A 25,302-nucleotide genomic window follows, 5' to 3' on the forward strand; every position below is an offset into this window, starting at 1 on the left:
CGCCTCGCACCTCAAGGGTCCAGATTCGATTTCTTCTATTAGAGTTTGCCTGTTCTCCCTGTGCTTGGTGGGTCTCCTCCAGGTACTCTGGTTTTCTCCCACTTTCCAAAGACATGCAGGTTAGTCTAATTGTCATTCCCAAAGTGCCTATAGCGTGTGAATGCATGGGTCAATGTTGACCGGAGGCCCTACAACGGTCGTAAAAATGTGAATAAATAAAATGGTTACCATTGGCCTCCATGGTCCTTAGTACTGAACATCCAACCTCCTAACACACAGTATGACTGCAGATCAATCCCTGTAATCCGTTATCACCCAAATGAGGATGGGTTCCGTGTTGAGTCTGGTTCCTCTCAAGGTTCTTCCTATTGCCATCTCAGGGAGTTTTTCCTTGCCACTGTTGCCATCGTCCTCGGTTTGCTTATCAAGGACAATTAGGCTCATCAGGGTCATTTTGGTTCATACACATTCACATTTCATACAAACTTGTGTAAAGCTTTGCGACAATGTCCATTGTTAAAAGCGCTATACAAATAAAAATGAATTGAATTAAATTGAATTAAATTGAATAGTACTACAGAGGTTCCTAGATGGATGAAAGGAAAAAATTCAAAGTGTTATACCAAACACAGATCAAGCAAAGAAGATTTCACATAGGACAGCAGTTTAAAAGAAAGATTGCGTATTTTACACACTTTGCATAAGTGTACATAAATAAATTTTTCTGCAATACTTTGGGTTTAGTGTGAATGAGGCAAGTAAGTGATTTATTTCACACTACATAAAACCTAAAATAATTTGTGGCTTGTTTAATGAATATGCGAAAATTTTACAGGCTGATATATGGCGTACATAACTATAATGTACTATTGGCTGTAATAAAGATATATACTGTATAGTTTCCATTAAAAAGTTTTTTGAAAGAGGTGTCGATTTCTGCCTCGGGGTCTATGTGTGACAAGTATGCATGTGTGACTCTCTGTGCTCGGTGGGGTTTCTCAGGGTGCTGAGGTTTCCTCCCATAGTCCAAAACATGCATTAGGCAAATCAGTGTTCCCAAGTTGCCCCATAGTGTGTGAATGAGTTTATGAGCTTGTGTGTGTATACAGTATGTGTGTTCCCTACGATGGACTGGCACCAGGGTCTTCCGCACCTCATGCCCTAAGTCTCCCGGGATAGGCTCCAGTTCCAGGATCTAGAGATGAGTGAGTGAGTGAGTTAGAAAGTACCCTGTATATAGAGCATTGTTTTTTTTTTTTGGTTTTTTTTTGCTGAGACTGTATAATAAGCTTCATGAACTCTGTCTGTGGATTTCCTGTCGTTTTGAAGAGAAAAGGGGTCTGTGTTTGTGTGTGTGTGTGTGTGTGTGGGTGGTGAGTGAAGCCTGCGGGCTGTGGGGGTGTGTGAGTGAGCACATCAGAGCGGGAATAGTGCAGTGTACGGGAAGAGAGTCCTGGCGCAATGAGTCCTGTCTTCCGCTCTCCACCTCCGCGAACGCGCCCGTTTCAAATAATCTGAAAGTGAAAGAAGCCGCACTCAGCCCCTCTGTATAAAGCACAGCAGGACAAAGATCGCATCAGTTCAGCTCAGTCACACCAATAGCATTCCGCCGGGTTACATCAGAGTAAAGCCCACACACATACACGTTCCAGCCCAGTCTCTTAGAAATAGAAGCACATGCCTCGTGTTTAAAGAGCGTCTACCCAGACTGGAGCTTCACTCACACTCACTCACACACAAACACACACACTATCCTCACTCTCCTGAATAATATGGAGACGTAGTTTTTTTTTTTTTTTTTTTTTTTTAAAAGCCAAGAAGAGACGAATCTGATCTTTCGAGATGCCATTTGCGCTCATGGATAAGGCAGATGAAGAAACAAGCTCCTTCTCTGGAAGTGACTCTCAGAGTCCACAGAACTGGGTAAATGCTTTTATTAAACAATTAGCTTAATACATGACATTATTAATTATATTTCATATTTGTGCTATTGCTTGTACAGAGATTTTTAATCATAGTATGGATACTGATTACACTAATACTACTACTAATAATGTAACATTAATGTGGATTAATGTAGAATTCCATAATAATAATAATAATAATAATAATATTAATAATAATAATAGCATATTGATAATAGCAAATTCATAATTTTGCATCTTCTTCTTCTTCTTCTTCTTCTTATTTTCTTATGACACACATGGTCCATCATGTGTTAATTTGCTTGCGGTGGTTCTGTGTTCAGGACGGAGATCATCCAAATCAGAGGGTTTGTCAGCGGCGACAGAGGAACAGGGATGCAGCTCGGAAGAGTCGCAAAAAACAGACCGAGAGGGCAGATGTGCTCCATGAGGTCAGCCTGCTTTTTCATGGATGAACATTTGCATTCATCCTGCTATTTTATTCTCATATATCATTTAATGCTACTCCACCATCCTACTAATGCATGTCTTCTTGAAGCCTGCCATTTAAGTCCTGATCACATTTTAAAATGGTTCTTCATGGGTTTTTGAAATTAAGCTTAAACTTTTAAGTGGTCCTTTGTACCCCTTTTCAATCAGGAAACATCCCACTAAAAGATCTTAAAAGAAAAGGGTTCTTTTCCAAAGATTACAAACAACAAATGATTACTGTTATTCTTAATGTTAATTAACTCCTAAGTGTTGAATCAACAGAGTAGAGTGTTTATACGGAAGTGTTAAATGAACACTGTTCATTTTTGCCGTGTACTGCACATTTATTTGACCATGGAAAAGAAAGTACTTTTAAGTTTTTATACGGTATAATATGTAGTATATGAGTGTATGAGTAACATTACTGCTTACAATATAACTTGCATTTCTGTTGACTTTGAAAACTTTCAATATAATTTGTCACTTTATGGCACGTGTCTTTATAATAAGTGTGTGTGTATGTATGTGTGTGTGTGCGTATGTGTGTGTGTGTGTGTGTGTGATTAACTGAGCCTGCCCAGGCAGGCATTTCTTGGAAACACAGTCTATTAACAGAAGTTATGGTAACTGGAGGACAGATTCCTTAGTCTGAATGTTACTTATATTTGAGTGTCACTTATAACTTTTTTTCGTTGCATAGCATTACTACACTGGTTACTCATAAACTCTTTTCTGAAACATAATGTGCATTTACCTTAGCTTCACTGCTTAATATGGTTCTTAGTTCAATATTAGTAAAAGGGTTTAATTTATTTCAACACTACAGTTTGTTTCAGTTTCACTTTCTTTTTTGAAGTTACAAACCTTGGACTTTCCCCTGTACTTGACCCTGCCAATATGTCTCATTGTCGTTACGGTACCACTAATCCGTAGACACAAACATTCACATTAACAGACATAGGGATTAAATAGACCTTCCTGCTGGGAAAAGCATTTAAATTTTAGTGTACAGCCCTCCCACAGAGTGGGACACATATTGTCTGAGTGGGTTCCAGGCAGGACCTGTTTAAGGAGAAACCCTAACCAATCACTCTTGTCAAACTATTTTTAAGACATTGTGCAGATAATAACCTGTATTTTGAAATACGAAAAATATAGTAGCTACAAAACCTGTGCCGTGTTGTGCAGTGTGCAGATCATAATCATAGTTTCTTTTGACTAATATACTGCATAAAGACATACAGGACTCATACGTTTTGGACACCTAATTATACATATTTGCTTATTCATGCAATTATTCAAGCAAGTCAAGTGGCATGGATGCAATGCATAAAATCATTTAAATCATTTAATGCATCAAAATCATCGTGAGGAAGAATGTAATCTCAGTGACTGATGGTGATATAGCTGTTGGTACCAGATAAGCTGGTTTAAGTATTTAGGAAACAGGTGAACAGGAGCATTCCAAATTGTTTCAAATCTGTGTGCTTGTGGTCAGTGTATCCTCAGAATATGAATTTTTGTTCTTGGTTGAAAGAAGTGGAAGCCTCTGTGGTTTTCTCATAAAGGATCTGTGTATTGTAAGTTCTGAGACGAGTTGTAAAAAGAGGTCATTGGAGTATTACTATAACCATTCTGTCAGATTGTACCAGATGTTCCCCTCTGACGTCCTTTATTCTAATAAGGCATGGTTGTCCACAGTTTTTTTCCCACGCCATTCTGGGTCAACTTGAAAGACTGTTACTGTGTGAAAATCTCAGAAGATCAGCATTTTTAAGGCACAGGCAACCATGCCACAGTTAAAGTCACTGAAATCACAATTTTTCTAATTTTGATATTTGATGTGAACATTACCTGAAGACCTGTATCTTTTGACCTGTATCTCTATCATTTAATGCATTGAACTCTCCTACCACATGATTGGTTGATTGGATCATTTCCCAAATAAGAATGGGCAACAGTGGTCTTATTAAAGTGTCTGGTCGCTGTATATCCATGTTTTGTAATATGTAAGCTGACATCAGATCTCATGTCTTGCTTTTTTTTTTTTTTTTTACAGGAATTGCAAACTCTGGAACGGTCCAATGCTGCCTTAGTGAAAGAGATTTCTGAACTGGAAAAAGAAATGCAGCACTACACTACAGCTTTAAAAGAACATGAGCCTCACTGTACACTATCATCTTGGTCTGGACCTTCCATACCAAACACATCTACCTCAGACTTTCCCCAACCATTTAACCCAAACCCTGTTGAGGAGCTCATTTTTCCAATACACGATTCAACAGCGGAGCCGAACGTCTCCCTTATTGACATCTTGGACAGGACTGTTGGACAGGACTGGTTGCCGTGGGATTCAGACTTTAACTTTTCAGCATTTTGAAAAGAGACGGTGCATGATAAAGCTGTATATACAGAGTCAGTCAAAAAAAAATGATACACTTCAGGAAAAGAAAAGTATAGTGTGATGTATAGTATATTAATATAATATTAAAAATATTATCATATATATCGATATATAACATAGCAATAAATTGAGTATAATTTTTTTGGCTGACTCTATATATATATATATATATATATATATATATATATATATGTATGTGTGTGTGTGTGTGTGTGTGCAGATAAAAACAAGCAGGTTAGGCTCCCAAAATGCCTGTAGCGTGCAAATGTTGACCAGAGGTTCTACCAAGGTTGTAAAGTGTTCACCATTTGACTAGAGAGGTTCCTAGATGGATGGATGTATATATATATATATATATATATATATATATATATATATATATATATATAGCTGTGCTATACTTCCTCCTGTACCACCTCTATCTGGTCTTAACATGTTTTAATAGGTGCTGGTGTTTAGAAGTCTGTGAGATTTAACTTTTTACTAAGCTTTATAATGAAAATGAAAATTTATTTTTTTATTTTATTAAAAATAGTCTACTATTCCATATTAAGTGTAATGATAAATGTGTACTCCAATAAGATTGTCAGTTGTCCACAAACCACTTGCTGCTCGTCTGTATGATAAAGAACATAATATAATATAAAATGTATATATGTGTAACCGAATGTAAACTGGCTCGTTGTTGAATCACTGAATACACGCGGCATCTGTATTTATATTGAAATAATATATTTGAAATATATACAGTCTAAACATTGCTTGCACGGGTTTGTGTCCATGTCCAAATGCGAAACTGGTGATGACTGAGGGGTTGGAGGACATAAAATAAGCTACAGAGACATGGCTGATCGACGCCGTCTTCATCTGTAGTCCATCTCATCGTTAATTTCGACTGGGGGAGGAAGAGAAAGCGAGAGTGAGCTAATGTATTGTGTGTGAAGCCATGATGGATATGTGATGGAGCAATAAGAACAATGGCTCTGTGCACATGCAATGTCAGTCCCAAAATACCGCGGATATAATGAGGGAGAGAGAGAGAGAGAGGAAGAGAGAGAGAGAGTGGAAGGAGAAGGCTTGGAGGAAGGAGACCGAGACGACGACTAGGCTATAGCTGCCAGACAGACAGACCGACAGACAGGGATGTGATCATGAAATGTATATTTTAAAGACACTCTGAGCTAACACAACCCTCGGTACCGGTGCTGGTTGGGTTGGTGAGCGAACGCGCGTGGGAAGGATTTAGAAGGGGGGAAGGAAGAAAAAAACAAAAAAAAAAACAACAAACAACAAACGTTTCGAGGTCGATAGCGCACGCGCGTGTGAGTAAATAAATAAATAAATAAATAAGTAGGAGCGGGAGGCGAGCGCGTCATCCGCAGTGGCTTAGCTGTTAGCTTCCATCTCCTTGCAGCAGCACCTGCGCGCGCTCAGGCATCAGGAGAGCGAGCGCGAGGAACCCGAGCACGAGGAGCATCGCTCGCGCGGATCAGGAGGTCGGTGTTCTGCCGTACTGATCATTATTTCGTGTAATAGAGAGAGACAGAGACAGAGAGAGAGACAGAGAGAGAGAGAGAGAGAGCTGTAACGGCGCGGTTGCTGTTGCTGATGCACACATGTCCGCGGGTGTGAAGTCGCCATTCTCCGCCCTGCAGCGCGGATTCTCCGTGTGTCTGTGCGGACTCCAGCACTGATCCGGATCACACGGACCGACAGGCCTACAGGACCCGCACCTGGCCTGATAGGACATCAGATCGATGCGGTTTATTCTGTATGGACCAGGCATCTGACAGGAAATTTATTCCTCCACACCTATTTTTTTTTCCAACAACATGGGACGACATTGATTGAAGATCAATGAATAATAATAATAATAATAATAATAATAATAAACAACCCGGCATGTTGATCGCATCCTGATTTTATTTTTCATCCCGCGACGATTTCTCATCTCGAGGCTGATCTCTTGAGCCTATAAATATTTGAACTGAATAAAGACTAAATCCAGGCTGATGACTTACCGATGACGCCAATACGGCAGCGCATCCTTTATAGTAGCGCTGGACGTGTCTGTGCACCCCCATATCTCTATAAGTAGACCGCTATAGATTTCCTCATCGCTCGTTGTCTTGGAGATGTGCTTATTTTAAAGGATTATTTTGGTGGCTTATTAAAAAAAAAAAACACACACACAGGGATCCGCACTGAAATCCATTCAGCACTCATCATTCTATCCACATCCTGATCCTGGTCAGTATTCACCTCAAGCTAATTTTTGCTCAGATTCTTTTTTTTGTGTGTGTGTGTTTGTGTGTGTGAGTGCTGTTTTGTCATCATCTTAATACCGAGGAACAGCTATATCCCATTGCCTTACGGACATCAGGTTTCCATCAGCCTTGCACCCATGGATCAACCCACGAAGCTGCCGCCGTCAAGCCCGTCCTCGCCCACAGCGGCCTTCTCCGTGCCCAGCGCTGAGAAGGTGGATGGCTTTCCACGCCGCTCCATGCGCCGGGCCCGCCAGAGAAGGTCACACAGCTCTTCGCAGTTTCGTTATCAGAGCTCGCAGGTGGAGCTCACAGCCCTGCCTCTGCTCAAAGGTAGGCCATAGACTCCCGGGACTACGCCTCCAGGCGTTCCGTCTGTTAGCAGGCTCCTTCCATAAACATCTTTAAGTTTCTCTGTCCATTAAGAAATCAGGATGGTAAAAGACTTAAGTGCAGCGCTGCAGGGAGGCAGGGTCTGACACCGTCTGGGATTTTCCAAGCTTAAACACCTATAATTCATATCACACATAGATATAGTCTTATATGGAAATTCTATCATATAATAGATGTATATTGTGCTAAATAGACGACACAGTATAAAATAAAAACAATTAATAAAAAGATCAAATTATATTGCAGTAGTATTACACACACCAGGTCTAAACTGTCTTCAAGACCCGATACATGATCAAATCTTCTAAAGAACGACAAGTATAATTACTGAAATATGATGACCCTATCGAAGCATATTTCACAGTTCTTTCAGCACATTAACGTTTCTGAGACATCCATTCATGCACATTCGATTTCCGGTGCTGCGAAACATTTAGGCTAAGAGTAACCCATTACTTCTGAGCTCAAATGTGCTTACAAGTTAAAATGATTAAGATAAGGATTATAATGCTGATTGAGGGAAGATGCCTCAATCAGACATTCAAGGCAATGTATTGGTGCAGGGTTAGATAATATATAGAAAGATATCATTAAATCATAATGTCCTAAATTTTCTTTTGTTCTTATATGAAGTCACCAGCTATTGACTTATTGTTGATGTCCAGGCCATATAAAACAACATTAATCATTTTTTTTTCTTGCTCTCCTCATTATAACTGTTCACCATAAGGGATGGTAATTATGCCAATGATTGGCATAACGCATGATTTATAATGATTCATTTCAAGAGGTGCTAAGGAAGAATGGTCAGGGACAGGAACACATGAAATCACTGGGTTCAAATCATCAAAATCAAGTCATCTTAACACCTTATCACCTTGACAGCTCAAGCTGCAAAGCAACATAGCTCAGGACCCTGGTAGCGTTATGAAACAGATGATACCATCCTCCACCACAGGATATTGAACATATTTCTTGATGACTCACCAAACGATGGCCAGATGTATTTAAAAATCAGTTTATTTCTTACCATCAGTTGTAAGAAAGATGTCTAATTTTATAATAATCTCAAATATGACTCAAATTTTGTTCTCTTCATTTGGACACCCACAAAACATTCGTGATTCACATTTCAGCCTTGTATGACTCTCCGAGGATCATCATGATGAGGATCTCATCAAGGATTCTCTTTACTTACACTTCAGCAGGATTTAGCAGGACATGTTCACATGTAAAAATGCAGACGTGAAGTACTTGCCAGTATATGTATCCATCAAGGTCCAGACAGCAATCCATCATCATGTTTTTTCCTAATCCAGCATTTATAGTAGCACACACTAGAATACTTTGAGCAAGAAAAGTACTGAAGGAACTCTATTGTACTTCTAGTCTTTCATTAATTATATCTGACTAATAATACATTTAACCTTCATGCTTCCCATTGCACAATAGTTGTGGTATTGTATGTCTGTAGTATATTGTTCTCAATGCAATCCATGACTTGTGCTTTTAACATTAACATTAATCTGTGCAAACACTTACACTGAATGCTCAAATGAATCAGGTGTGACCATTTTATCTGAAGAGCTTAAGCGCAACAAAGCATTATGGTTTTATAATTTATTTCTTACTTGACTCACTGTGTAGAATCTATCTAGAGATAAATATTGAAAAGATTATGGTTATTTATTAACAATGTGTGTGGTAGTGTGTGCTTAGGTCTCATTGACAATCCAAGTCTATGTCTCCTGATTGGTATGCTCCTCATATTGTTTCAGCTTTATGATTAAACCATGATGTTACAGCCACTGCCAGTGTATCCTTGACATATTCTCTCAATAGCCAGTAGTGTTTGAGATACGCCAAAACCTCAGATACTTAAAAGTGACTTAGCCAACAGGTCACAATTTTAAATAGAGCTTATATTTAACTGAGTAGGATTTCTGAATGCCAGTTTACTTACTGTCATGGTTAACTTGTCTGTTCTTTTAGAGAGGTGGCACGCAGGCTTAGTGGCTAGCACTGCCACCTCGCACCTCCATGGTTGAAAGTTTAAATCTCACCTTTGCTCTGTGTGAGTGCAGTTTGCATGTTCTCCCTGTGCTTGGTGAGTTTTCTCCTGCAGTCCAAAGACATGCACCATGGACTGGCACTTTCCAATTCACCCGCAGTGTGTGAGTGTATGTGCTGTTGCCATGAAATGAGTTGGCACCACATTCAGTATGTAACCCGGCTTGTGCCCTAAGTTCCCTGGGATAGGCTCCAGGCCCCCCATTACCCTACACAGGATAAGTGGTATAGATAATAGATGGTATCCTGGAGCACAGAATTTCAGCCAATGTGCTCTGGATTAGTACCAGCCACGGCAGTTTTTTCTACCTTTTCTCCATGGCAATGAGCGCATTACCCACACAGGGGAAAGACTGTGGAAAGAAGCTTTTAAAGAACTTTTGAAATTAATTAAGATTTTGAATACATGTCTAATTGTGCATTAGCTGTATATTAAACTAATCATAGCACACAGTCCATCATAGTTAGAGGTACATGCACAGAAACTCCAACCTTTTTTCATTACACACAGGGTTGTTTAGAAGGAAAATAACATGCAGGAAGTTGCACAAGCACAATTACACAAATGACTCATGTTTGATTTTGCTGCAGCTTTAAATCTATAATATTGTGTGTGTGTGGCGGGGGACTCATCCTAGAGAACATTTGTTTGGACAAGAAAAGAGTGAATCATTAAAAACTTTTCAAGATCCAATTATCCAATTTTTCCAGAAGTTCTAAACGATAAAATATGAATTTTCGAATAACCAAACATTTTTTGTTATCTTTCCCATATAAAGTCTCATCAAAGGTTATTTATGGATGATTTTTAGACATTATCTTGCACGATTTGATAAAAAAAAAATCACATTGCGATTATTTTGCCACATATTGCAATTGCACTTTAACTGGGATATTTAACATTTAAATGTACCATTTTGTATTCACACATATTTGTCCGGGATAAAACCAAATAATGGTACAAATGATCTCATTAAGAGGATGTGTGGTAATATTTATTTATCATCCCCTCAAAAAACTTGAATTATTCACAAAATCTACATCGATTCTGACTATATGTATATTACCTATAATAAATTGCAGCCCTTTGTAATTAAATAATTGCACAGCCCCATATTATATTTTTTCAGCACTACTTTCCACATATCTTGACACCATAGCACTAGCCTATAAGAGGACCCTGCTCACACTTAGGCTGTTCCTTCTAGTTGTAGAAGAACAGCTATATAAGCGTATGTTCTACATTCTTCCTATTCACCACTAGGGCTGTTTTCATCTGATAAGTACATAAATGAATGCATCGCAGTGCTTCATAACACATACTGATGATGCATCACTGCATAAGTGGTAAATATTGCTGATCCTATAGTTTACTGAGAATGAGGTATCCTAATGAGGATGAAAATCACTTAAGTGCTGCTGCTGTTGCTCTTTGCTGTTCTTCTGGACATTCTGGTACTATAATCGCCCATCAAGGTACTGATATTGTACATTACTAAGGATGAGAATCTTAATACTGTATTCTGTAGAGGGTGAGGATCACTCCAACTCATCGCATAGCACATGGGCTACAATGAGAAATTCATTCTGTAAGATCTAGTAATGTTAGTCAACTTCATGCCATTGTATGACAAATATTCACTTATGATACTAGTCTTTTTCAGGAAGTAACTACGGTATAGCACACATAACAATAGAGAATCTCTTCAACCTGTGTTCAAGTATGCTTGAGCAGACACTTTCTTTCATCTTTAGACCGCATTTCCTCTGTATGGTGATTTTGTCACCCTTGGTGACTGATACCACATATTTTGCTACTGTTTCCTTTTTTTCCAGGAATAAAAAGTAGGAGTCTCACACTCAACCATTGCCACAGGGTTGGGTGCACATGCTTTTGTTAACAATACTGACAAATGCATGGTGTGTGGCAACTAATTATAGCTCCCATATTTTACTGTTTCTTTAACACAGGACTCCCTAAATGTGTGTCTGTTAATGCTCCAGTTAAAATACTCCTCAGATAAGGCATTTTTGTACCTCAGACTCCATTTATTTCACTCCTTCTCCAAATGTGCCGTTTTAGTGTCTTCCTAAAACAGTAAACTGAGCCATGCTTCACCAACAATTTTCAGCAATAAGCCAGTTATTTGAGGTTATACAAGGAGGAAAATCTAATAGGCTTGCAAATATGGAAAAAGGACAAAAAAGTAAGTCACTGCTAAGATAGCTCTTGTCACAAAGGCTTGCATGGCACACGAATTAAGTTTCATGTCTATGAACTGCTACTGTAAGTCTGCCCAGGTGACAAATGACTCTTTTTGCAGTCTGTGTAATCCTAGAAGTACCACATGCAAGATCAGGAGTTCTCTCTTCCTGTTGGGACTGCCACGGATTGGTGTCTCACTTTTCTGATGTGAAAGAGGTGGAATTGTTTGTGGAAAATGTACACATACACATCAGCTAATCAGACTGTTTAGATCTAGAATTGCGCAGATTCTGCTTCCTTTTTCAATTGGAATTTAAAAATTCTTCAGAAGAACCTTCTCAGCCTTTCACGTCAGGCTCCTTATATAACTGTTGCCTATTTATCTAGTTGGGTAGGGTATTGTACCTTTGTGGGAGGACCCCTCTGTTTGGCAATAACCAAGAGTAAAACTGTGACCTGTATTGAGCGGACATTGTGAAAATCTCCAGTTTCAGTTGCAGAAGGGGATCCATTGCCCTGGATGGCCGTGTCATTTCAGAACGGATGCCAAGATCTCCTGGCACATTCACTAATCATGGTTTAGAGACTTGGTCATTGTGCTGCCTCTTGGGTAGCTACCTGCCTCGGTGGTAGCAGGTTTAAAACCCAGCTCTGTGGGAATAATATGCCGGTACACATGAGTGCCTAAAGGCAATCTGTTACTCCATGTGTTTTGTTTGAACCTCAGACAGAAGGAGTCAATCATTTAATGCTATGTGGGCCTGTGTGCCAAATATCTGCCTAAAATACATTTACACTTGCCAGTGCATCATGAATTTGCAAACCACCATGTCAGTTTGTTTATTTTTGGGCTTGATACGGAATGGTGTTATGAACAAAGTTTTTTTAGGCAATAGTACTAATGAGGTGATAATGGGGTAGACCATTCTGAATCTTTTGTTCCAGCTAGTTTGTGTATGCTAGGGTATTTTATTTTACCCTCTGATCAGACTGCTCTAGTCTTTAAAGTTTCTGAAGTACAGACACTACTACTGCCTCTATCATGGGATGGAGCAGCCCAGCCCTCTGGAAATTGCTTTTACTGCCAAAGTAAAGGAGCTAATCTTTTGCTTTCCAGGTGATTTTTTTGTCAGTGGCTATTTCAGCTGCTTACTTTAGTCCATGCTGTGGCAGCACAGTGTCAAAGGAAGGTGATGAATAGTCCAAAGTATTTCCATAGCCTGTAAAGCATGTATTGTGCATAGCTAATGACTTTATGTTGCATCACGGAAATGTTTAAAGTGCCTGTCACAGATATACATGTCCCAACCGATTTGGACATTGATCACGTCCATCAATGAATTTTATCAGGGTAAGGTGGAAAAATTCATTTTGACTTCACTTTAAAATTATAAGATTGGTTACGCTCTGTCTGCAGGGCCAATGCTGCTTCACACTGATTCAAACAATACTAATATTATTAAAGAGTAGAATTACTGGCACCCACGATAATGGTGTGATTAGATAAAAACAATAAAATGATTAGTTCAAATCAAAAGAAGTAAAGATGCTATATATATATATATATATATATATATATATATATATATATATATATACTGTGTATATAGCATCTTTAAATCCATTACATTAGCTTTTTAATGTAGTCAATGGCAGTCAAGAACAAAAGGAAGTAGAATCTGCTAAGCTATGTATATAGATAATAAGGTTACATAAAATAGCCTTACTATTCATAAACACTGCCCAAAGACTAACAACAACATCATTCATGAATACTGCCCAGTCAAAAAAAAAAAAAAAAAATTCCGTACATTCTAATACTTTGGTCAACCCCATTTAGCTTTGATTATGGCACATAATGTGGTGGCTAATTTATATGCAAAAATGATTCATCATGTTCCCAGAAGCACTCTTACACAATTTCAGTTCTGGGACATGCCTGTGGCATCAGGAAAGAAACCTCCATTCATGGAATAATCTGGTGATTCAGTGCATTCAGGTAATCGGCTGACCTAAATTTATTGCAAAATAACGTTGCTGAGTTGAGTCCTGACCAACTGATGCAACCCCAGACCAGATCATAACACTGCCTGCAGAGGCTTGTACAGTACTGTGGCCCCTATGCATGATGGGTGTATCACTTCATGCGCTTCCCTTTTTTATCCTGACACATCTGTCACTCTGGATCTTTATGCTTCCTAGCAAACTTTTTTTCTGATTAGCCTCACTAACATGTGGTTTTCTTTTGGCTACACAGCTCTTTAGTGCTCTTTTACATAATGAGTTCTCATCACATAACACTGCCACTCACATTGTGTCTATGACAGTGCACTTACTTTCATTGAAATGTTACCAAGTACCATCTTTTCTTCCATATTAAACATAATTCCAGGAATTTCATCAATCTCCTTAGATGTTTTCTTTGCATCCCGGGCAGTGTAGTATCCCTGATAGTTAAACAACATCTGCTCAATTAGAAAAGGCCGCTCAATTTGACTTACCTGTGTTTTAGTTCACAGTTCACTTTGCACCTACAGTAGTTCTAGATTATCTGCTGATTATTATATATTTTTGTATGTCAAAATATAAAATTCTTTATATGTTATAAATGTAATAATTTATTTATGTATGTATTTCAGTTGTTCTGTAGTAAAATGCTAAGGTTTAAAATAGAGAATATCTTACATCCAAGCGATACTGGGGTCAGTTGTCAACAGGTCATAATGGTATTGATTAAGAAAATAAATTTGCAATCTTGGTTGTAAAATAATATTTTAATTCCATATGTGGTTTAGTAATGAAAAAGGTTTTATTAAAATTCGTGTGCTTTTATCAACAAATTTGACTTGTACCGTACTGTACATCCTCTACAAATGAATCATTTTTTAGATGAATGCATAACATTTCATTACAACAGAGCTTCATGTAATATGCGCTACACTAATATATTTCTTCCTTTTGCTCTGTCACTACAGATGGATAATTACATCCATCTATTTTGTACACACACATGACAAATGAAGACACCTACAGTTTTGAGCCAGATGCGTTAAATCAGTGATCAGACAGATCAAGCGAAAGACAGTTAACATAATAAACCACTGGTTTTATATGACAACGAAATAGAAATATCAAGCCAGTAATCGTCTTTTAACAGGGATCAGATTGAATTAGGCTCCGTGTGTATTGGTATCACTGTTATTATTTCCAGCTAGACTGCAGCAGCGACTTGGCTTCTCCTCGTGAGTGAGCGTGTTTCTCTAAATAGGCTCTGTAGCCTGAAGCAGAGCGTTCTTTCACAATCACGCACTCAGAACTTGCACTTCAGTCTTGACTGCTGAATAGAGTCATAGAGTCAGAACTTCTTGTTTCAAGGCAAATCCTGTTAAATATTAGTTCCTCCTAATCGGGTGCTTTGAAGTGACACTGATAAAAGCTGTAAAGAAACTATAAAGCTCATTGTGCATGTTTGTATGTGTGTGTCTGCGTTTGCGTGTCCATATAAAGCCAGCTGGACAGAATGGTGTAGGGTTACTGGCAGACAGAAGGTTTGCTCTTTCAAACCTTCTCTGATCAATAAGGGGGATGAGTGAGAAAGAGGGAATGGGCAGAAGAATGGTGCGAGAGAGAGAGAGAATTGTTGGTGAATTGATTCTAAGGCAGTAAAGAGATGTCTAGCGAAAAATACTTACAATACAGAAAAGCTGCTTCTCATTTCAGACCATGACTCCTTCATGAGAGTAAACAAACTCCTGGTCTTCATGAAAGTAAGATATTATTTATTAATCCATGAAGACGCCATAGTGATGAGGACTTCTGAAGATATCTGCAGTGTTAACATTTTTAGTCTTGAATATATCCCCCAAATGCCTCCAGTTCGTATGGCCCTGAAGTCATCTTGCAGTCCTACAGTACCTGTACCCACTGGGATGAGTCACAACCAGGATTTCTTTTTTTGTTTTGTTTTTTTGTAAGGAAATTTTAGTGTATAAATGTTTGGCAAAAAAAAGAGTTTAAGAACATTAAGTTCACATCCGGCATAGATTTACAGTATGTGCATAAACAAGCCTCCTGTAAATCTTGTTCATTTGGGTTTGTAGTGTTCTTTTTCCTCATATTTCATTACATAATTTAAATATAAAATATATTTATGTTTACACTTGCAAGTTTTTGAATAGAATAAATCATGATGAAAATAAAATAATTTTACTGCAAAATAGGTTAACATGCATCTTCTTTCATTTAAAATAAAATAGTTTTAATGCCCCAGTTTATGACTAAAATGGCTAAAACAGGAAAAACTTCGGCACTTTTTTTTTTTTTTTAAACCCGTAAGCAACGAGGTGGGTTCGGCAGCCCTGAAAATAGAGCAACAGCTCAGCAGCCACCCAAACACTTTCACTGTTATTTAACAAGAGAGAGAGAAAGAGAAAGAGAGAGAGAAAAGAAGATGTACCTAGAGGAAGTGATGGAGGGAGGGTGGGTGGGGAAAGAGGTAGAAGAGAAAGGTCTATGAGAGGCCTGGTAAAGGGATGACATCATCCCTGTTGCTCTCTCCACCCCACAGCCTTCTCCTTCATTTTATTCTCCCTTCTCTCTCTCTCTCTCTCTCTCTCTCTCTCTCCTCCTCCTCTGCCTTGCTCATTGGCTGCACTATATTTAGCTCCAGCTTTGAGTTGAGGATATTAGTGGGTGTTTAATTCAGTGCTGGCCAGCCGTGTTGCAGAGAGGCTTCACCATTAAGGCATCCCTGGCCATGAATGATAAACGCTGAATGATTAGAGTTTGCAGGAGAATTTTGTGAAGCATGCATCATTAATGATATGTATTTACTTTTGTATGTGAAACATTTAGCTTTTTTGGGGTGGTGGTGGTGGAGGTGGTGTGTAAGACCTAGCCTTTCTCCTTTCTCTTCTCTCTTTGCCCATCTCTTCTTTCTCTCATTATTCCCCTGGAGAATTCTGCTCTTGTCTCTAGCAGAGTCATGCACTCTCATTTCCCTCTCTCTTTTCCTCTCCCTCTTTCTGTCTCACATACATGCGCACACACATTGACCATGTCTATGGATGTTAAGGTTGATTCTGTAAATGCTGAGGTTATATAAGTTTACATATCTATTAAGTATATCATTGATTGTTTTCTGTGAGCAAATGTTTATTTAACAGTTATGGAAGGAGTCTCTAGTCTAAATTCGTTATGTAAGGTGAATACAACTTTTGGGATGACACCATACAGTATGTTGTTAGTCTCTTGGCTGCTCCTGTTGAGGGGTCTCCACGGTGGACCATCCAGTCAGCACCCTTGGCACAAGTTTTATCCTGAATGCTCCTTCTATATGGCACCTTTATGGTCCCCTAGACCTGTGCAGCGTTTGGATCATTTTAATTGGTATGGACATTTTATACTCGATTGATTGGCAGGTTCTGTGTTTCTCCTTATTCCATTACTTTGCTGTCAAATGTGTATAGTTCCCGCCTACCGGCCATTATACAACATCTACGACATATGGCACTCCTGAGAAATGTGATACAGTTGCATCTTTTCAAACTGGTGCTCACACTGGTCGGAGTATAACACTGGGAGAAAAGTGCTTTTTTTCTCATAAATTAGTACACAGATGCCTAGTGACCGAGAGAGAGGAAACAGTATGCCACTACTCTCCCCCATTAAGCATGAACAGTTTTTGCTCTCTTGGCTTTTGGCCAAGGTTGGCTGTGGTATCATCTGGTTATGAACTCACAATAGTCTGACAAAAGCGTGCCTGCTTTTCTGTTGTACCACACAGGAGCCCTGTATGGTTTGTTTTCATTTGTTCTTAATTTACCTACTTTTTTTTTCTCTGCACCTTATGATATTAGTTATATAAACATTTAATCTCTTCTTCTTCGTCTATCTTTTAGAGGCCCCAGTGGCGGAGCTGCATGATCTGTTTTGTAAGAAGCTGCAGCAGTGCTGTGTGCTCTTTGACTTTCTGGACTGTGTAGCTGACCTAAAGGGGAAAGAGATCAAGCGTGCGGCACTGAATGAGCTGGTGGAGAGCGTGGCCACCAGCCGTGGCATCCTCATTGAGCCCCTCTATCCTGAGGCAATCAAGATGGTAAGAATCACACGGCAGAATGAATTATAAGACTAATACTTAGATTGTGATTGAGATTTAAATGTGTAAAAAACAGTTATTGTGGTTTTCGTTGCATGTTTTTGTGAATTTCAAGTGTGCAGGCGATGTTGGATAATTTACCTGTGTTGGGATTTCGGTCATTTATTAAACTTGAACTTGCTCCACCCATATTTCTAGATCTCAGTAAACATCTTCCGTACTTTGCCGCCCAGCGAGAACCCAGAGTTTGATCCGGAGGAGGATGAACCTACACTGGAGGCCTCCTGGCCCCATTTACAGGTGCACACTAGCGATACACTCGGTCTACAGCCCAGTCTATTTGTTTTGTTTGGATTCTATCCCAGGTTCAATAGCCTTTACTTATGGTTAGTGACCTCCCTTTCTTGAAGCTCTGGAGTGAATTACGGGGAAGAGCCTGGTTCATAATGGACATGATGGACATTACATTATGATAATGTGAAACCATGATATCAGGACAGATTAAAAGTGAGAAAGAAAGCAATTTACATTACAGCAACAGAATTTTACCTAGAATTGGAGATCAACATATGTAAAAAGCCAACTTTAGGTACTGTAAATCAATAACAACATGATATAGTCAAAGTGGATTCGTCACCCATCAGCACACTAAAAGATGCATTTATATTTACTGTGGATTTACCTGAAAATTAGCAGCCAGACTTCCTCTTTCAAACAGAGTTTAAATATGCAATTATACCCTAGGGGAGTCAGCATGCTAAAAGGTAAACAGACTCCTGGCCGTTGCCAGGTTTCAGTCAGCAAAAGAACACCTAAGTGTTTTTCTTGCTGATTAAATCATTAACTGGCGTTGCTTTATTAGCTTTGGAGTGAGAGTTCTGAAATGCTAAAAAGTGCGTGATTAAATGAAAGGATAGGCTCCGTCTAATTTACACATTTGATGAAGTTCATATATCCTTGTGCCAATGGAGAGAAGTATTTTTAATGTGTATATTTAAGCTTGTAAAAATTTAAGTGTGGCAGGGAGGTATGATAATGGGAGACAATGTGATTTCAGTTAAGGATGACCACATTATTAGATAATATTCTTTATAGATTTTCGAGTAAAATATTTAATATTTATTTAAATATTTGGAAATAAATCTAATAAACAACAACAACATCAATAATAATAATAATAATAATAATAATAACAACAACAACAAAAACAGCAACAAAAACAATAATAATAATCATCATCATTTAATTTATTGGGATATATTATAGAATATTTTATTAAATAGTGTTTATATTATATACATTTATATTTCATATAATGCTGGTACAATAGACAGTTAAGCTTCCTTTTTTGTGTGGATATACCGTACACTACAGTAGTTCATGATTATGAAATGTAAAGATTCTACTATACTGCCTGTACATTTTATATGAGTGTTTTACTACAAAGTTACTACTAAACTGCACAATCGGTTGTGGTCTGTGAGTTGGAGCTTTAAAACAGCAAATTTTGAATAAAGCAGTGTGGCCTTCAACCTCTGCCCCTTATTTAATCGTCGAATTTCATTAGCAAAAGATTTTGGATACAAAACCTTGGCCAACACCATCCGTCGTTATTCAAACCTTATTTTCACACACTTACCAGAAAGGCTGAGAACAAACAGCAGTAATGTTAGTGTAGATAAGAGTAAGAGCAGTAATACTGTGGTTATATCAGGTCTTTTTCTAAACTGCAATATCTTCTTTTATCTAGTTGGTGTATGAGTTCTTTTTACGCTTCTTGGAGAGTCCTGATTTCCAACCTTCCATGGCCAAACGTTATGTGGATCAGAAATTCGTTCTACAGGTACAGTGTTTTAAAGTGAAATATAAAAGAAACTGTGTGTACGGGTTTGTAGATAGCGTATATTTCTGTCATAATGACTGAGTGTGTCCATCAGGTATGTAATCCATAGTGGGTTTTTGTCCTCAGTATAGCTGCTTGTTTTTGCTTTTAATGAGGTCATTTATATCAGTTGCAAGTGGTCTGTATGCATGTGAGATGTGTTATTTGGGTTTACTGTTGTGTTCCAAGTTGCTGGAGCTGTTTGATAGTGAGGACCCCCGAGAAAGAGAATATCTGAAGACCATACTGCATCGTGTCTATGGCAAACTGCTCGGCCTCAGGGCATACATCCGTAAACAGATCAACAACATCTTCCTCAGGTAAAAGACACACAGGCTTACCTTGTGTTACTGGACTATAATGAGCAAGTCATTATCTCAATTGAAATATAGTTAAAACACATTCTTCTTTAAACAAATTAGATAACCATAATATCTATCAGGTCATAGATGAAATACAGTATACGGCCAAAAGTATGTGGATGCCTGAAAATGACACCCATATGTCACATGTCATCATCAAACGAACATCTGGAATAGAATAGAATAGAATAGAATAGAATACCAAAGCCCAGTAAAAAGCCGTGAATGAAGGTCGTAAAACCAACTGACATTTACAACAGACTTCACATAGAACAGTGATGTCATTCCTGACCTCATTCCAAGCCATTTCCACCTGCCATTAATGGAGTTCCTGGGAGGCCAGCGTTTCAGATGTGACGCAGCCAGTCCGATCATGGCTCTGGCGTACTGGGGAAACTGTCTACCTTGATGGTTTTCAAGCACTAGTCAAACACTGGGATTATTGCATTAGTGTAGTTGGGGATTATATAGAGAAATTAAGGAGTTTTTACTCTTAAAACATTTAGTGTTCTTTTATTCTGAACAAGCAAAAGTCCCTGTTTGACTTGAACATCTCTCATATTAATGCCATGCCCAACAAACACATATGGGTGTCATGGTCAGACATCCAAATATTTACGTCATGTAAAGTCTCATTATGTTTACATTTTAAATTTTTTACACATATACAGTAAATTCCAATGATATACCAATAATTCTCATGATTCTCATAAAATCTGTTTCCCAACTGTACAGGTTCATTTATGAAACTGAACACTTCAATGGAGTGGCTGAACTGCTGGAGATTTTGGGAAGGTACATTTTTACAACTGCTGTATAGGATAAAATGTCATGTTTGTAAATGCTTACAGCCTCTCCGCGGTGCTCTCACACTCCCTGTTATTCAGTTTCTGATTTGCTAAATCACTTGTTTACAAATGATTCGAACCTTAAAACGAGAGACATCATTGATTTGAATGCCTTTTGCCTCAGAAAGCAAAGTCGGTACTCATTCAGTGCTTGTGGGCAGGACTAAATATAGCATCTTTTAAAAAATTATACAGTATCAGTATCCTATGGGAGCAAGATATAATTTTAAGCATATCTGAAGCGTGGCAGTAACTAATCCAAGGATGCTGGTAATTGCTTGAGTGCTGCTTTGAGCAGTGTGTGGGCCAGTGAGTCAGACCCTTAGCAGGGGTTTAAACATTAGTGCTCTCTGCATTCCACCTCACAGCACTTTACTATTTGTGGTTCTTTTCTGCAATATGAGCTACCCTGCAATTTAGAGCCATGTTTTGGGTCTACGGTGTCATTCTCCTACAATTTGTCTCATTGCAAACACAACATTTTTGTATTATTTTTTTCAAAGCGTACCGGGAAAACCAAAACAAAGCGTTTTTTTTTTGTTGTTGTTTTTTTTTGACAGAGTTAAAGATGAGAGGGAGAAGATGGATAGAGAAGTAGGAGAGTTAGAGGATGAGTCAGAGAGGGGCTAGGGATGGAGGGCTGCATTCAGGTTGATGCCTGTGCTATTTTTACCGCCACCCACACTTTTCGCTCTGATAACAGAGCAACAGCGTCTGAGCAAAACAGAAAGAAAAAACGAGAACGAAAGACAAGGAAAAGATTGACAGTAGGCATTCTGTCACTCGTCGTGTCCTCCTCGCTCAAAGGAAATGTTGGCGTTGGGAATGAGAGCACTGAGTGGGAGGAATATGAATGGCGGAGAGAGCTAAAAGAGAGCAAAAGGAGCCTAGTAAAAATGAAGTAAACAAGGGTAAAGAATGCCTGCGGCGCTTTTTTATTATCAAGTGGAGAAATGAAAGAAAAATGCAGTAAAAAAGGAGAAAAGAAAATGGAGCTTATCATAGAAGACGATGTATATACGTCTCTGTAGGAGATGAGCGTCTGAAGAGGAGATGCGTTGTCGAGTGGGGGTTGTTGAGACTTAGCTGTTAAACAGAAGCGTGGAGAAATATGTGTGTACAGAGCATCATCAGGTCTACTGATACTAATCCTGTTTGATCTCCCTCCCTCTGCCTCCTCTCACTTCTCTATGTCTGCTGTCTTTTGGTTCTGTTCTGTCATTTCCTCTTTTTGCTGCTTCTTACCCCCACATTTCTCCTTTCTTTACTGCACCTTTCCACTTTACCTTTCTCGTTCTGTACCAACCTTTTCCTTCTCCTTTTTTTTCTCTTTTCTTTCCTTCTCCTCTCCTCTTTTAGTATCATTAATGGCTTTGCTCTGCCTCTGAAGTCAGAGCACAAACAATTCCTGGTGAGGGTCCTGATCCCCTTACACACTGCCAAATCTCTGTCCATCTTTCATGCACAGGTTAGTAGTACACACACACATATGCCTCTTACAATTGCCCATGCGAGCACAGGCACACACATAGACACACACACACACACACACACAAACACCTTAGAGTTAGGTACTTTCCACAAAAGTGCTGATTTCGTTTTCACCGGAAGATACAAGTATTCTCGATAACCCTATTTTACATCCCTATGGGTAAAGGATCCCAGCATGTATCATCCAGAGGAGGAAGAACTCGTCATCATTATACAGAGGAAAGGTCAATATCAACTAACATAATGTTGCCAAGACTCGCTGCTTTCCAGTAATCCCATAACATAGCTAGTGAGCTAATAATAGCTACAGGACATCATTACAGAGTTTCCACTGCACTGTTGCTTACTGAAGAGGTAGTGTATTTAGTCAATGGATTAGATAAGTATTTATAAAAAATAAATCTTTTTGTAACGAAGCCCAACACAACAGCAAGAGTGTGACGTGATGCAAGGACATGCATTTGTTTTTTGTGACATAGGACCATATGCATCTGTTAAATATAATATATACAGAATCTACTGTATGTACTGCATAGGCTTTCTATACCAAATTCTAACTTGAAACCATGACTCGCAAACCTCAGTAACCACAAAGAAATGGATTTTACCTTTCAGTTTAGAAAAAAAACAGCATGTCGCTTTTATTTAAAACATTATTATGTGAGGATCATCCTGTCTGTCCTGACAAGACATGGTGGTTCTGTCTTCTTCTGGTTTACCTAGTCAGGACACTCTCTCTTTCACTCTCTCTCTCTCTCACACACACACACACACACACATACACACAGGGCACCATTAAGTACCACAGTGGGGTGCTGAAGACTGTATGCTCGGACCGTCTGTGGATTCCCTGTAAGAGAAATATGGATGAGGAGTTGAATCCCGTGTGTTTGTCATTATGTGCACTTACACTTCTACATCTTGTTAAAACCCCTTATCGACTTCAGAACTGCCTTAATTCTTTGTGCCGTAGATCCAACAAAGTGCTGGAAACATTCCTCAGAGATTTTCATTCTCATATTGGCATGATAGCATCAGACAGTTGCTGCAGATTTGTTGGCCGCACATCCATGATGCGAGTCTCCTGTTCCACCACATTCCAAAGCTGCTCTGTTGGCTTGAGATCTGGTGACTGTTTAGGCCATTTGAGGACAGTGAACACATTTTCATTTTCAAAAAAACACTTTGAGATTTTAACTTTAGGATGAGGCGTGTTATTGTGCAATACTCAGGGAGGCTGTGGTATATAAACCATGATCAGTTGGTACTAAGAGGCCCAAAGCCTGCCAAGAAAATATCCTCAAACCATTACACCACCATCACCAGCATGAGCCGTTGATACAAGGCAGGATGAATCCATGCTTTCATGTTGTTTACGCCAACTTCTGACCCGAACATCCGAATGTGGCTGCAGAAATCAAGACTCATCAGACCGAAATGTTTTTACAATTTTGTATTTTTGTGACCCCATGGGAATTGTAGCCTTAGTTTCCTATGCTTAGCTAACAGGAGTAGCAATTGGTCTGGTCTTCCGCTGCTTTAGGCCATCTAATTCAAGGTTTGATGTGTTGTGCATTCAGTGACACACTTTATATTATTTTATTATACCTTAGTTTTAACAAGATTAAGTTTACAGTAGATTCAGTTGCCTTTCCATCAGTTTAAACCAGTCTCGCCATTTTCCTCTGACCTCTGGCACATTCGCTGGAATTTTTTCAGACCATTCGCTGGAAATCCTACAGGTCATTGTGTGGAAAAATCCCAGTAGATCAGCAGTTTCGGAAATACTCAGACCAGACTGTCTGGCAGCAACAACCATGCCACGTTCAAAGTGACATAAATCACCTTTCAACCTCGTTCTGATGCTCATCATCTAAATAGACATTCGCTTTAAAGAGCAGTTGTACAGTGTACCTAATGTACCACTTATTTATCCAACATAATCTACTAAAACATGTTGGTCTCTCCGGAACTTAGCAGCCATCTATAGGTGTAGGCACATGCGTAAAAGAAACCTTAATGATTCATGATTATTAGCAACTTCATCACTATTAACATCACCATCAACAAAGCCATGAAACAAAGGACACTTTTGACAGTGTAAGTTCAGAGATAAACTTATCAAATAGGTTCTGTAACAAAAACTCACTCCATTAACTAGTATGTACAGTAAGTCATTTAATTACATGATGGTGGTTCTGTTTAGAGTAAAGTGAGAGTATGAGAACAAAGGTTTTTATCAGTAACCTGCAAATAAACAATGCTTAAGCTTTTAAACTGAACGTATCGGGAAAACAACTTATTATGGGAAGGATTATTATTATGTAAAATATATATAGATAGGTAGGTGCCCTGCAATTGATTGGTACCCTGTCCAGGGTGTACCCCGTCTTGTGCCCTAAGCCTCCTGGGATAGGCTCCAGGTCCTCAAAATTACCCTGAATACAGGATAAACCGGGATAGAAGATGAGTGAGTGAGTGAGTGAGTGAGTGAGTGAGTGATATATGGGTAGGAATTACAGCTGGTCTGGTCAATAACTGAACAAGTTTCTGTTGCTCCATGGCAGATTTGAGCTTACTGCACTGGCCTTTCGCTCACTGAGCTTGTCTTTACTAACATTACAGCTCAGAGTGACAGCCTCGTGTAATGTCCCTGTCAGTTTTCCAGATGTGAACAGGAATCACAAGATGTGTTCTTTTTCAGTAGCAAATAATGAGATCATAAACAAGGGGCAGTGGTGGCGCAGGTGGTTGAGGCTCTGGGTTGCTGATCGGAGGGTCTGGGATTCAAGCACTGCCACTGTTGGGTTGTCACTTATTGGCACCCTTAGGCAGCTATATGCCTTAACCCTATGCCCATATATAATAATATAATACCCAGTCACT

The 25,302-nt window shown here is 38.9% G+C and overlaps 2 protein-coding genes across 3 annotated transcripts in view; both read left to right on the forward strand.

Annotated features, from left to right (window-relative positions):
- The first annotated feature begins 1,574 nt into the window (after window positions 1-1,574).
- On the forward strand, window positions 1,575-4,972 carry batf2 (basic leucine zipper ATF-like transcription factor 2). Its single transcript, XM_053493821.1, has 3 exons — window positions 1,575-1,923; window positions 2,249-2,356; window positions 4,456-4,972. The coding sequence occupies exons 1-3, from the start codon at window positions 1,843-1,845 to the stop codon at window positions 4,774-4,776; spliced, it is 510 nt and encodes a 169-aa protein (XP_053349796.1). The 5' UTR covers window positions 1,575-1,842; the 3' UTR covers window positions 4,777-4,972.
- A 195-nt stretch (window positions 4,973-5,167) lies between these two features.
- The window catches only part of ppp2r5b (protein phosphatase 2, regulatory subunit B', beta), a 28,703-nt gene continuing 8,568 nt past the window's right edge, over window positions 5,168-25,302 (forward strand). Inside the window, exons 1-8 of one of the 2 annotated variants that reach the window (XM_053493782.1) lie at window positions 5,168-7,050; window positions 7,184-7,400; window positions 17,637-17,833; window positions 18,032-18,133; window positions 19,584-19,676; window positions 19,905-20,035; window positions 20,813-20,872; window positions 22,285-22,393. In XM_053493782.1, the coding sequence (XP_053349757.1) occupies window positions 7,205-7,400; window positions 17,637-17,833; window positions 18,032-18,133; window positions 19,584-19,676; window positions 19,905-20,035; window positions 20,813-20,872; window positions 22,285-22,393 (888 nt within the window). In that variant the 5' untranslated portion in view covers window positions 5,168-7,050; window positions 7,184-7,204. Of the gene's footprint in view, window positions 7,401-17,636; window positions 17,834-18,031; window positions 18,134-19,583; window positions 19,677-19,904; window positions 20,036-20,812; window positions 20,873-22,284; window positions 22,394-25,302 lie in introns of both variants that reach the window. The other variant, XM_053493774.1, reaches the window with a different exon arrangement.

This window comes from Clarias gariepinus, chromosome 1, assembly GCF_024256425.1.
Source record: "Clarias gariepinus isolate MV-2021 ecotype Netherlands chromosome 1, CGAR_prim_01v2, whole genome shotgun sequence".
Taxonomy (NCBI): domain Eukaryota; kingdom Metazoa; phylum Chordata; class Actinopteri; order Siluriformes; family Clariidae; genus Clarias; species Clarias gariepinus.